This window comes from Myotis davidii, unplaced genomic scaffold (assembly GCF_000327345.1).
Source record: "Myotis davidii unplaced genomic scaffold, ASM32734v1 scaffold223, whole genome shotgun sequence".
Classification (NCBI taxonomy): domain Eukaryota; kingdom Metazoa; phylum Chordata; class Mammalia; order Chiroptera; family Vespertilionidae; genus Myotis; species Myotis davidii.
The window spans coordinates 1,951,424-1,964,794 of NW_006294609.1; the positions used below are offsets into that span (position 1 = coordinate 1,951,424).

Genomic DNA, 13,371 nt, shown 5'->3' on the forward strand with positions numbered 1-13,371 from the left:
AAGTGATATTTTCTGTGCGCACTTAAAGATATCAGTGTCCTGAGACTCTGATTAACTGAATACATGACACTTTTGGTAAAAAGGGAACTGGTATTTTATAGAGCTAATTTGGAAGTTAATTATTGGATAGGTTTCCAACAAATAGTTTGTATTCTGGGAAATAAAGTGTTGCATCAGTGATATAGGGGGAAAAAAACGTTTTTTGGACAAGATACTAATGTTTATCAAAATGATAGTAGCTAACTTTTGTTTCAGGTAGTACAGCAATTCCTCTTAGGCAAGTTCTATTTTATTCCTATTTGAAGATGAGGAAACTGAGTCATAGTATATTACTTGACCATATTATACTTACTAAGTGGGTGATGTAGCCAGTATTTGAACCCTGATATTCTGCTTGACTCCATGGTCTTTTCAACCTCTGTTGTGTGCCGCTGTAGACACATCCCTGGTGACTGGCATGAGCTGTAAGCTGTAGAGATCTGTTTTGGTCTCAACAAGAGAAACCTTGTCCTCCTTGATAGGTCTCAGTGTTGGTATTCTCTGTGGGAACTGTATCCTTTCATTCTTCCGATTGGCTATTGTTTCCTCAGGATTCTCTTCCTGCCAAGGGTGGCTCTTAGTTTCTCTCTACTACCATGTCCTTGTTTCTTATTTATCATTGTCCCCTTTATAATGTACTATTTTGAACTAGGTGATTATTTTCAAATGTATTTATGATAAAAATGGAGCCATTTTGTTGTCCATTGTCTGAGAGACAATCACTGCTGTTAGTAACTTTGGGGTTTGTTAGATTGCTACATGTTGCTTGTCATCTGAGGTCTATGTGATCCTTAGTAGACACAATGTAACACAGTTCTCTTGCACCTAACAGTATTTGCCTTTATATTGTATTTAGACCCTTCAAAGTGAAAATGTTTTCCCTCTCAGGAATAAATCCTACTTATTATAAATCGAGGAGGAGAAGATTGGATAAAATAGCCTTTTAAGGACTCTCTCAGCTGAGGACTGAAATTCCATGAGTCTGTAATAATTTCAGAATAGGACTATGATTAAATATTAAGGGGTTTGGCTAATGGGGTTAGAGAATGGCACAGATGTTCCCTCTCTATCCCTTTTCCTCCTCACTGCAAAAAAGTACAAGTAGAGAATTTGTATTCAATTGGCTAAGAGAGAAAGTATCCCTAGATTTGTTTGTGTGTAAAATGTATATAAAATTAAAATGTCTTTTATTAATAGCTCCTAAGAAAAAATATCTTTTACAGACATTGTCAATACTAGGTCACTACTCAAATCAGAGGTCTCAAATTGTGATTCCTATGAATGAATTTTGAGTAGGTCACGGAACTGATGCCATCATTTCTTGTCTAAATATCAAGTTTCTCCCCAAAATTCCTCCCTTCCATGATAATATTTTTGTACTTTTATTTTTTTTTTATTGATTTTTTACAGAGAGGAAGGGAGAGAGAGAGAGAGAGAGAGAGAGAGAGTCAGAAACATCGATGATAGAGAAACATCGATTAGCTGCCTCCTGCACATCTCCTACTGGGGATGTGCCCGCAACCCAGGTACATGCCCTTGACCGGAATCGAACCCGGGACCCTTCAGTCCACAGGCCGACGCTCTATCCACTGAGCCAAAGCGGTTTGGGCAATATTTTTGTACTTTTAAAATATTGTTTTTTTTTATTGATTTCAGAGAAGAAGGAAGAGAGAAACATCAATGATGAGAGAATCATAGGTCGCTGCCTCCTATACGCCCCTACTGGGGATGCAACCAAAACCTGGGCATGTGCCCTGACCAGGAATCCAACTGTGACCTCCTGGTTCATAGGTTGACACTCAACCACTGAGCAGCACTAGCTGGGCATATTTTTGTACTTTTAATGCTAATTGTTCAGAAACTATATTTCAAAAAGCTCTCTAATTCAGCAACACTTTTTGGTGATTTTGTTTTTTGTCTCAGGAGTTAATGACATTTCTGTACTCTTGAGTATAAGTAGACCAGACTTGGTGCAAAACTGATGGATTAAAGGGCTCTGGGACCTCCAAGGGTTCTGTGGTCTGTCGTTTAGGAGTCAATGTCTTAAAACTGTGCTTTTGTTTCTAATGTACATAAACTATTTCCAGTAATTACTTTTAAAATATGGCATTTTGATAGTCTCAAGTTCTATTAATTTAGGTCAAGATTAGCCATAGTAAGTGAGCCAAGAACACCCCCATTCCCACAGGTCCTAATGAGGTAATTTATGGATTGAAAATGTTTTTAAAGCATTTAAAGCACATATTTGTACCGTGTATCTTGCTGTCTAATACTCCATCCCCTTCCAATTTTTTTTTTTTTTATATTTTATTGATATTTTACAGAGAGGAAGGGAGAGAGATAGTTAGAAACATCGATGAGAGAGAAACATCGATCAGCCGCCTCCTGCACATCTCCTACGGGGATGTGCCCACAACCCAGGTACATGCCCCTGACCGGAATCGAACCTATGACCTTTCAGTCCACAGGCCGACGCTCTATCCACTGAGCCAAACCGGCTTCGGCCCCTTCCAATTTTAAGTTAAGTGTTGAAACTTTCAGGGTTACCAACATTGACTTTTTGATCTACTCATTGAAAAGAGAATAAATGGGCTTTGAAGACATAGATGTGAATGGGTGATCTTGACCAGGGAATTTAAGCTTTCTGAGCCAGCCTGTTTCCCCTTGCTTAGGGCTGTGGGCTTGTGATGTATATGGAGAGCCTAACACGGTTTCGGGTTGTAAACGGTACTTAGTCACGGTCCGTTCCCTTCCCGTCCTTCCTCCTCCTCAGATTGTTTTCTTCCTTAGGCTGCTTTTCCTTTTTCTGAGAAGTTCTGGGAAGTCTCCTTTGGACTCTGTCCTTCTCCCATCCTGTAAGCTGTGAATCTGCCCTTAGTTTCAGTTCTGGATGTCTGTGGTTTTCTACCTTAAATTCATTCATGAGTTCATCAGAGCTTCTTTCTAAGTGATAACATGCTTGTGTGGCATAGACCTACCTAGGAGAAGATTTCTTTTTTTTTTTTTTAATATATTGATTTTTTACAGAGAGGAGGAAGGGAGAGGGATAGAGAGTTAGAAACATTGATGAAAGAGAAACATCAATCAGCTGCCTCCTGCATGCCCCCTACTGGGGATGTGCCTGCAACCAGGGTACATGCCCTTGAGCAGAATCGAACCCAGGACCCTTGAGTCTGCAGGCTGACGCTCTATCCACTGAGCCAAACCGGTTAGGGTGCTAGGAGAAGATTTCTATGTTAGTTATATTGCTTTCATCTAAAATAGAATTTCTTATATGTTGGAAGTCATGTTTATTGCATTCTTAGCTAGCACCTTTTTGTAGGACATAACGAAACACTGACATTTAATTCTATTGCATAGTCTGAGAACAAATGGACTAGCTGAAAATTAGTATGTTTATATAACATGAAATTAACTTTCTGAGAAAAACAAGTACAGATTTCCCATAAGTATGTTTGTATATATAAATTGATTTTTTCAGATAAATTAATGAGAAAAGTTAAAATTAAGAAAGTTCTGTTAAGCTTTTGTAGAATACTTTGCTCTCACTCCTAAGAGTGCAGTTGGGAAACCCCAATCTAAAATGTACCTGTTGCCCTAACCAGTTTGGCTAAGTGGATAGAGCATCAGCCTGCGGACTCAAGGGTCCAGGGTTCGATTCCGGTCAAGGGCATGTACCTTGGTTGCGGGCACATCCCCAGTGGGGAGTGTGCAGGAGGCAGCTGATCAATGTTTCTCTCTCATCGATGTTTCTAACTCTTTATCCCTCTCCCTTCCTCTCTGTAAAAAATCAACAAAATATATTTGATAAAATAAAATAAAATAAAATGTACCTGCTTGCTCCTAAATAGGCATTCCCCCTTTAAGACCCATATAACTCATCTTTCAGGTCTCCTGGGCTCAACTTTTGATTACTCTCTCTTGGCTTAACTCTAATTATCCATCAACTCCTGTGTTTTTTGTGTGTGTGGTTTTTTTCTTCTTCATATTCTCCCTTCCATTTTGAGCTTTCATTTAAACCTGGTCTTAGGAATTCTCTCTCCTAAATATGTTGGAATCCATACCCGCTTCTCCCTGCTGTTGCGCACATCGGCTCTCCTGGTCTGCTGTAGCAGTTTTTGTCTCCCTGTTTCTGGTCTTAAGAAGTGCCAATGTCTTTCACGTGTCCATGGGTTTGAATACACACACTGTCCAGGAGATCCTTGTCCACCGGGCGATTTTCTTAGACTCGTGGCTCCAATGTCGTCTTTGTAACCTCTCTCCCTCAGCAAAGTTCAGCATTTCCTTTGATTTTCCCATAGCATTTTGTGGACATATTCTTGCTGTGATTGACATACTTTGCTGACCTTTATATCTTAATTTGAATTTTTGGGGATCAGAGACTATTCCTCCTTTTTGCCTGACACACAGCCGGTTCCTCGTAAACATTGAATGAATGGATCTGGTAGAAAATGAAATGCTGGTTTATATTTAGAAGAGAGTTAATTATCATTTTAAGTTTTTTATGTTAACACTTAATATTTTGTTCTAAAGATGGTGGAGCCAGGACAAGATTTACTGCTTGCTGCTTTGAGTGAGAGTGGAATTAGTCCGAATGACCTCTTTGATATTGATGGTGGAGATGCGGGGCTTGCAACTCCAACACCTACCCCTTCAGTTCACCAGGTAAGAGCCCTCCAGAGCCTCTAAAAAGGAGATTTTTTCCCTTAATTTTAATTTCTACTTATGAAAGTAGGTCATATTAAGTCTTAACTTAAACATGTACGTGAAAGTTATTTTTATGTTGAATATTAGTCTTCATTCATGAGATGGAAAACATTTGCAATGAAAATCAAAACATTTTTTGCTTTGTTGTATATATAAAAGTAAGAGATGAGTTATTTATTTTTCTGTGAGGATGGTTAATCTCCTTACTAGTTGTCTCTATGTACTTTATAGGGCATTTTTCTGAGGTTTTACTGTACACATTTTCTGAAAGCAAAAGTGAGATTCTGGTGTTAGTGAAATTTTGTGAAGCTGGTATCCTTTCAGAGATTGTTCCTTTTTACTTGGCACTAGTGATTTTACATTCCATTTGAATGTAAAGCTTAATATTTTTTTGTTTTAATAAAATACATCTCTTGTTCTTGAAACGGAATTCACTGCGTCATTCTTTTTCTCGATGTTGTTTTCTCTCCAGTCAATGCCACTTAGTACATTAGAACTAGGTTTGGAGACTGAAGCAGCAGTTCCTGTTAAACAAGAACCAGAGACGGTACCTACTCCAGCACTGTTAAATGTTAGGGTAAGAATTATTTAGATTTGGCATTACTACGGAAATAGTTTAGGACTATAGTAAGGAAGTAACCTTTCATACAAAACATTTTTATCTCACTAGTTCCGATTTTTGCTACTTCTTTCCCAATATTTTGCTCTCACCTATTTTCTAAATCATTTGTTTCATTCTTATTTATTTATATTGGTCAAAAGATAATTTGGACAAAATAAATTTATTTTATTTTATTGCAAATGATACAGAATTCATGAAGTAAAAGATAAACTTGCATTATCCCACTATTCTCTTCATTTTTACTTGTTTAAGTTTTTGTCCATTGGTATGTAATTTTTATGTGATTATAATTGTGCTTTAAACATAGCAGTTATTAACTTACACCTAGTGATATAAAGTTATTGGACAAACTTTAAAATTTGCTAACATGATAAACTTGTTGAGTTTTATTTAAAAGCAATAAGTAGTATCTGGAAGATTCTTGTTACAGGGGTCATGGAGAAATAACATAGTTTGAGGTGAAAAGGAAGTAGAAATATACATACATTTATAAAAGTATCTCAGTTATACTTTAGTTGCTTGTAGTCGCAGACATACTGTTATCCTCAAATCTTGAACTTTTTTTAATTGGTGACATGATCACCAATTATTTGTAATGTACCTGTCTGACCATTCGTGTGACATGAGAATTTAGAGCTCGGCTTGGTGGTTTTATCTTAAGTTCTAAACATGAGTGGAATCTGTGTGACAGCAAACATTGGACAGGAGTCCTGGAATCGCAGAAACCGAAAATGGTCCTCAGAGAGCTGGGGCCTCCAGAGGTAAAGTGATGCACCCAGTGTTCTCTGCCTGGCCGGGCAGTGCTGAGATTACACCCTTTCTGTGCTGTTCCTTGTGTTACAGGTTCCTGTACATCACAGCTGGCTTAGGAGAGTCCCGTTTTATGTTTGCTCTCCCCAGCAGTTAGATAAAATGTCGCACCACTGTACCCTTTCCCCCTCAAAATGGTAGTTTATTATAATCATATTTAATTAAAAATGAGGTGCCAGTGGTTAGGTAAGAATAACACTCAATTTTAGGTTTTAAATGGCCTACTGATAGTAGCTACATTAGAGGAGACAGCATTTTTCAGTGGTGTGATGTGTATGGTTTTCTTTTCTAGCAGCAGCCTCCATCTACAACGACATTTGTGCTGAATCAAATAAATCAACTTCCAACCTTGGGATCTACAATTGTAATGACTAAAGCACCACCTGTAACAACGAATAGGCAAACCATCACTTTAGCAAAGTTTATCCAGACCTCTGCAAACACACGCCCTTCGGTCTCAGTACCTGCAGTACGAAATGCCGTGACCTCTGCACCTTCAAAAGACCAGGTTCAACTGAAGGATCTTCTGAAAAATAATAGTCTGAATGAACTCATGAAACTGAAGCCACCAGCTAATATCGCTCAGCCAGTTGCAACAGCAGCTAGTAAGTCTGCTTTCAGTGGTGTCAGTTGTCTGCTTTTGATAAGATATATCACTGTGTTTTTAAGCGTTTCTTGGGTCTTGAAAGAACTGGACATGAAAGACGTAAAAACTTTATGTCTGTATACTTACAGTATTTATACAATTCAAGAGAAGCAAAAATTTAGAGAACTTAGCATTAAACCTTGAAATGAGGTGTGGAATTTCCAAGTAGTTTCATTGACATCATGAGACCTCAGTTTTATATATGGTGAATAACCGGTTAACACATTTTTCTCAATCCTTTAAATCAGTGCTTCTCAAACTTAATGTGCCTGTGAATCACTGGGGATCTTGTTCAAAAACAGAATCAGATTCTGTAGGTCTGGTCTGGTGGGGCCCAAGATTCTGCATTTCTAAGAGTTTTGGAGGTGCTGTTGCTGGTGGTACTTGGACCATGCTTGAGGTGAACAAGCTTTAAACTGATAGTCTAATACTTTAACTCTGACCTTTACAGTTTTATGATTTTGTCTGTCATTGGCTTCATTACTTTTGGACAGTTGTGTTTTTAGTAAATTTTCCTTTAAAGTACATATACTCATTATAAAATAATTCACTATGTTTTCTTTGAAGAGTCAACACCTATAATACTTTTTTTATAGCAGCTTTATTGAGATACAATTTACATACCATAAAATTTTCCCATTTAAACTGTACAGTTCAGTGGGTTTTAATATATTCACAGGATTGTACAGTCATTACCACCAGCTAATCCATAATACTTTAACGATAGGTTTAGATTTAAAGGGAAACAGCCCAATAATAGTTTGATCACACCTTTTTAGGAATTCATTTATGCATAAAGAATTTTATAGTTAGTTTTTCTGCCTTGGAGTGGTTTTTTTTGTTGTTGCTCACTCATTGAACAAATATTTATTGAGTGCCTATGTGTCAAGCACTGTTCTGGGATTTTTGAGGCTATGGCTGAGATGAAAACTGTTGAAATCACTTCCCACATGGAGCTTGCATTCTAGTGATATTTCACAGTATGTAAGTTATATAATATGTCAGGGATAAGTGTGATGGAAAGAAACTGGAAATGTTATGTAGGGCAGGAAGAGGTTATAATTTTAAGTGGAGTACTCAAGCTTCGTGTTTAGTATAGTACGTTTATTTTTAAAGGTAAAATAGAATTAATCTGTCTTTTTAATTTTGGTTATATCAAGTTTTAGTAGTATATTTTTAGAAACTGAAAAATGTGAATTCTTAAGAGGGATATTTTTTCCTTGTCTTCTCCATTGAACTAAATAGTATTTGAGTCCCTGTCTTATATATAAACAAACTATGTTGACTGATGGAGATGCTAACTCTGATTTCAGTTATATCCTGAGCTGACCACTATGTTACATAGTATTAGCCCTGATTGGGAATCGAACCATGACCTCCCAGTTCATAGGTCAATGCTCAACCACTGAGTCACACCAGCCAGATAAGTTTTAATACCTGATGTAGATTAATGTATAATTTTGTGGCAAAATTGACTGCGTGAAGTTGTAATGTGCTTGTGTTTATAAAGTAGAGGGCTAGAGGCATTCCAAAGGGAGGAGCAACGTTTGTAAGATGATGTAGAACTTCATCTCCCGGGACAGATGCAATTAGAGATACAAGATAATCTAATCTTTATGTTTGGGTCTATACTATTGTGCCCTTATCACTATAGTCTTATTTTCAGCATCATTCCTTTGAACTAACTATAATCTGGCAGCTAGAGAGCCATTGTGAAATTATCTTCACTGTCTAAGGACTGATTTCTCTTTTCTGCTGTGGAGAGCAGGACTGTGGCACCTAGTTAAGGTGCAGGGCAACATCTGAATGGCTCCTGGGAAACTTGGAGTGATCAGCAGTTAGTGGAAGCTGCTTTTCTTTCTTTTTTTCTTTTTCTTTTTTTAAAAATATATTTTATTGATTTTTCACAGAGAGGAAGAGAGAGAGATAGAGAGTTAGAAACATCGATGAGAGAGAAACATCAACCAGCTGCCTCCTGCACATCTCCCACTGGGGATGTGCCCGCAACCCAGGCACATGCCCTTGACCGGAATCGAACCTGGGACCCTTCAGTCCGCAGGCCAACGCTCTATCCACTTAGCCAAACCGGTTTCGGCGGAAGCTACTTTTCATTAAAGTTTTTGCATTTAATGAGAGAGATTGCTGCTTTTATGTGAGTGGCTCTCTAAGTATTCCACTCCACCCTTCAAGTCAGCATGTGCTTTTATAATTTAAAAGAGAGGATATATGCCATGGGAGGAAAAAGTTTAGAAAGAACAGAAAACAGGAGAGATGTGGAGCTGTACAGTAACACTCCCACATCCAAAATAGTAATTTTAAAAGACAAAAGACTGCAAATCAAGGACATCCTCGTGTGGAAGCCTGAGAAAGTCAGACCAGGCCAGGGCTGAAAAAGAAACAGTAAGTGAATGCTGAAGATAAGCACATGTTTGTGTTGCAGGAGAGAGTCATGTTTATACTGAAAGGGAAGGACATTAAAAGTATGAAGCGGCACAGAGCAAGGTGTTGCATGTTCTTCTTGTATTTCTTATCTCTGGCTGTTGCCCCGTTAGGAGCCCTTAGCCCTTAGGGGTTCTCATCTCTCACTTGAGCTCTAGTCCTGCCACTTGGAGAACTGTTCACTGGCTCTCCTACAGTTCACTCTCCTACAGTGAAACAAATTGGGACCCAAAGTAACTTTATCTTGTCCAGCATTATTTTGTCAGCACTTTAATCCCAGTTGTTCTGGACTCCCCTGTGACAGGCTCCAAAACACTCCCCATCTTTTGGTAGAACAGACAAGACGCTAATCATTGTCCTTGATGTGATTTTCACGCTGTGATCTCAAGAATCCCAGGCACTAGGATGCTTCCCGAATACTTAGAGATGTAGGCTAATTACAGGGGCTCTGGACTCTGACCAAGCACTTCTACTTTGACACTCAGATTGAGGGCTTCTGCTGCTGTATCTAAAAAAATATGCAAAGCATTGGCATAAGAAAAGAAAAGGTTTATCATAGATTACTTGTTTTCTTTATTCTGAGGAAAAGAGGAAGATAGTCCCCAGTTGTTGTTTTTTTCCTTTCTGGAAATAATTCTTTTGCCTTGAAAGTAGGCACCTTCAGATCCAGTGAGATTGATTCTGTCTTGGTGAGAATACTAAGTTTTGTTGTTTGTTTTAATAAACCAAGTGAAGTATCTTTTTAAAATATGGATTCTAGAGATTAAAGGGGATTGGGGCAGGGACAGAGAAAGTCATCAATTTGTTGTTCCACTTATTTATGCATTCATTCGTTGGTTCTTGTATGTGCTTTGACCGGGCATCGAATCCACAACCTTGGCATATCCAGATGACTTTGTAGCCTCTGAGTTCCCCAGCCAGGGCCCCAAGTGAAGTATCTTAAAGAAATACTGGCTCTTGGCATTCGTATTGAAATGAACTATCAAATAGTTCTGGTTAAAGCTTTCTTTTTGATAAATAACTTTCAAGTTTTTTTGTGCACATTTCCTTTTAAATTACTTGTTTTCTAAGGTTAATTTTTCCAAAATGGACACAGCTTTGAATGTTTTCATCTTTATGCTGAATTTAAGTTAGTGATAAGCAGATCGTGTATTTTGGTTTATGAAGTGGGTAAACTTTACTGAATTTTTAAAAAAACTGTAGGAAAAGAAATGGAGATTTTGTTCTAAAATGTAAATTGACTCTCCCCTTCAGCTGATGTAAGCAACGGCACAGTAAAGAAGGAGTCTTCTAATAAAGAGGTAGCAAGAATATGGATAAATGACATGAAGATGAGGAGTTTTTCCCCAACCATGGTGAGTTTCAAAGCTGTATCTGTATTTTTGTCATGTAAAAGACTCTTGCCTAAAAGTGTTCTAGAACAATCCTTAGGAAACTTTTTTTGGCGTGAAGGTGGGCTACTCAGCTACGTAAACTAATGAAACAGCATTAAACTTCACTGGGAACAAACTAATATATACTGAACAAGGTGGTTAAAACTTGCATAATTGATAAGATGGATGTAATGATATATGAAGTACTGACATCTTTTTTTGCTTGTTTGGTTACTCCTCACCAGAGGATATATTCTCCATTGAGTTTTCGAGGGAGTGGACGGGTGGGAGGGAGAGGGAAAGGGAAAGGAAGAATGAGAGAGAAAGAGAAACATTAATGTGAGAGCGATACATCGATTGGTTGCCTCCCGCACATACCCCAGCTGGGGCTAGGGATTGAACCTGCAACCTAGGTAGGCGCCCTTGACCAGAATCGAGCCCCTGATTCTTTAGTGCGTGGGGCAACCTCTAATCACTAAACAACACCAGCCAGGACAACATTTTTTATTGTGAATCACATCTAATCAGGGGGAAAAATAACCAGGGAAGTATTTGGTAACTATTCATTTGGGATTGAATATGTATGTATAAGCTGTTTATGAGTTGTCATCATATAATGGTCTAGGTATGAGTAATTAATATACTAATCTTTTTCTCACATTTTGGAAATGCTGTATGCTTTCAATGTACGGAGTCCATCGATTCTGTAGATTTATGTAAAAACTGCGCTACGGCCCTAACCGGTTTGGCTCAGTGGATAGAGCGTCAGCCTGTGGACTCAAGGGTCCCAGGTTCGATTCCGGTCAAGGGCATGTACCTTGGTTGTGGGCACATACCCAGTGGGGAGTTGTGCAGGAGACAGCTGATCGATGTTTCTCTCTCATCAATGTTTCTAACTCTATCCCTCTCCCTTCCTCTCTGTAAAAAGTCAATAAAATATATTTAAAAAAAAATAAAATAAAGCTGCGCTACGTATAATACTGAGTTTGTGTGGTAGGTTTCTACCTGGAGTGTACTGCATTGCATGGCTCCCCTTGAATAAACAAGGGATGTGACAGACATTTTAACTGACAAGGTACAGCAAAAGGTACATTGTGATGCTGGCAACAAGGGTTATGAGTGTGGAGGAAAGTGCAATCGCCTGGGCATGCGAAGAATTCGTTTTATAGAGGAGGCGTAACGGAGCTTGGGTGTTGTGTATGGAGAGGGCATTTTCAGAAGGGAGCGAAATTAAAGCATTAATAGGCACAGAGGAGGTGGTGGCAGCCAAGTGCTTGGGTGACACTAAGCCAAGATACATGGCTTGCAGAAGATGGAGTGGTTGATTTGGGCTTTGTGGAGGCTCCCGACGTGAATTCGAAGGACCTTGGACTTGGTGCAGCAGCCTAGAAGTGGAGGGACGTGCTAATGATTCAGGATGAGTTCGAGTAGGGAAGAGAGAGCTTGAAGGAGGTTGGTTAAGTAATGCATAAAGATCTAAACTTGGCATTAGGAAGAATGAGGGGAACAGGAAAAAGGAAAACAGGACAAGACAACTACACATAACAGTAGGAGAGGATTGATGGGACGGGATGGAGTAGGAATTAGACGGCAGCGCAGCTGTGCCTGGGGCTGTGTGCGGGGAGCTGGAGAGCAGGTGCTGGCAGTCCCAGGACTTGATGCTCGTGCACCAACAGCTTACCTAAGTGGATTTCTGCAAAGTTAAGAGTTCATTTTTCTTCAAGAAATGTATGTAGTTAGTGCTCAGGCTCACAGTGAACCCATGTTTGCCTATAATATGCCAAAGTCTATATTGTGTTGTAGTTTGGGAACATCCAACAGATTGCATACTGATAGCCTATGGACCAAAACCAGTGGATACCTGTGTTTTGTTTGGCCTCCACAAGTTTTTGAAAATTCTTGAAGTTTTGCTAACACATAAAAGTCCTGATTTCTAGGTTCTCTTAAAAAATAGGAGTACCTGAGAACCCTAGGCCCACATTCCTCACCCAGTAAAATGTGCCTGGAGTTGACTAGTGGACATTTACTTTGTGTGTTGGGCAGGCATTGCCCAGGTCCCACAGTCTCTGTGCCTCCTGTGTATCTCCTGTACCCTAAGCTTGGTGGCAGTTGCCATTTTATATCCCACTGGCTTAGAAATATTACCTGTGTAGTCCTTGGATTTTGTGACCCTTTGGTATTACCATCTTTTTTTTTTTTTTTAAGTTTTTTTTTTTAATATATTTTATTGATTTTTTACAGAGAGGAAGGGAGAGAGATAGAGAGTTAGAAACATCGATGAGAGAGAGACATCGATCAGCTGCCTCCTGCACATCTCCTACTGGGGACGTGCCCACAACCCAGGTACATGCCCTTGACCGGAATCGAACCTGGGACCTTTCAGTCCGCAGGCCGACGCTCTATCCACTGAGCCAAACCGGTTTCGGCTGGTATTACCATCTTATCCTCTAAGTTTAGGTAGGGGAGCTAAGGTAGAGGGAGACGGAAGGAAGCCGGTCATTTAGCGGAGTATGCATTCCTGTTATAGTTGAGATAAAGTGGAGTGGGCGGACTTAGAATTTTAATTTGCCCAAGGCTACACAAATAAAAGACAGGTGAAGCCCTGTGGTGCCCCTTTGTGTGTCGGGGATGAGAGCAAGTCATGGATGACCTGTGCTCATTGGAGAAGCAGGGAAGCCATGAGGAATCCCGATGTCAGGGAATGTAGCAATGATATGTCATGTTTCCAGGACTGA

General features: G+C 39.3%; 1 protein-coding gene across 1 annotated transcript in view; it reads left to right on the forward strand.

The window, feature by feature from the left end:
• The first annotated feature begins 4,552 nt into the window (after nucleotides 1–4,552).
• The window catches only part of SBNO1 (strawberry notch homolog 1 (Drosophila)), a 39,732-nt gene continuing 30,913 nt past the window's right edge, over nucleotides 4,553–13,371 (forward strand). Inside the window, 4 exon segments of the mRNA XM_006768876.2 lie at nucleotides 4,553–4,704; nucleotides 5,219–5,323; nucleotides 6,471–6,783; nucleotides 10,518–10,618. Of these exon segments, the coding sequence (XP_006768939.1) occupies nucleotides 4,573–4,704; nucleotides 5,219–5,323; nucleotides 6,471–6,783; nucleotides 10,518–10,618 (651 nt within the window). The 5' untranslated portion in view covers nucleotides 4,553–4,572.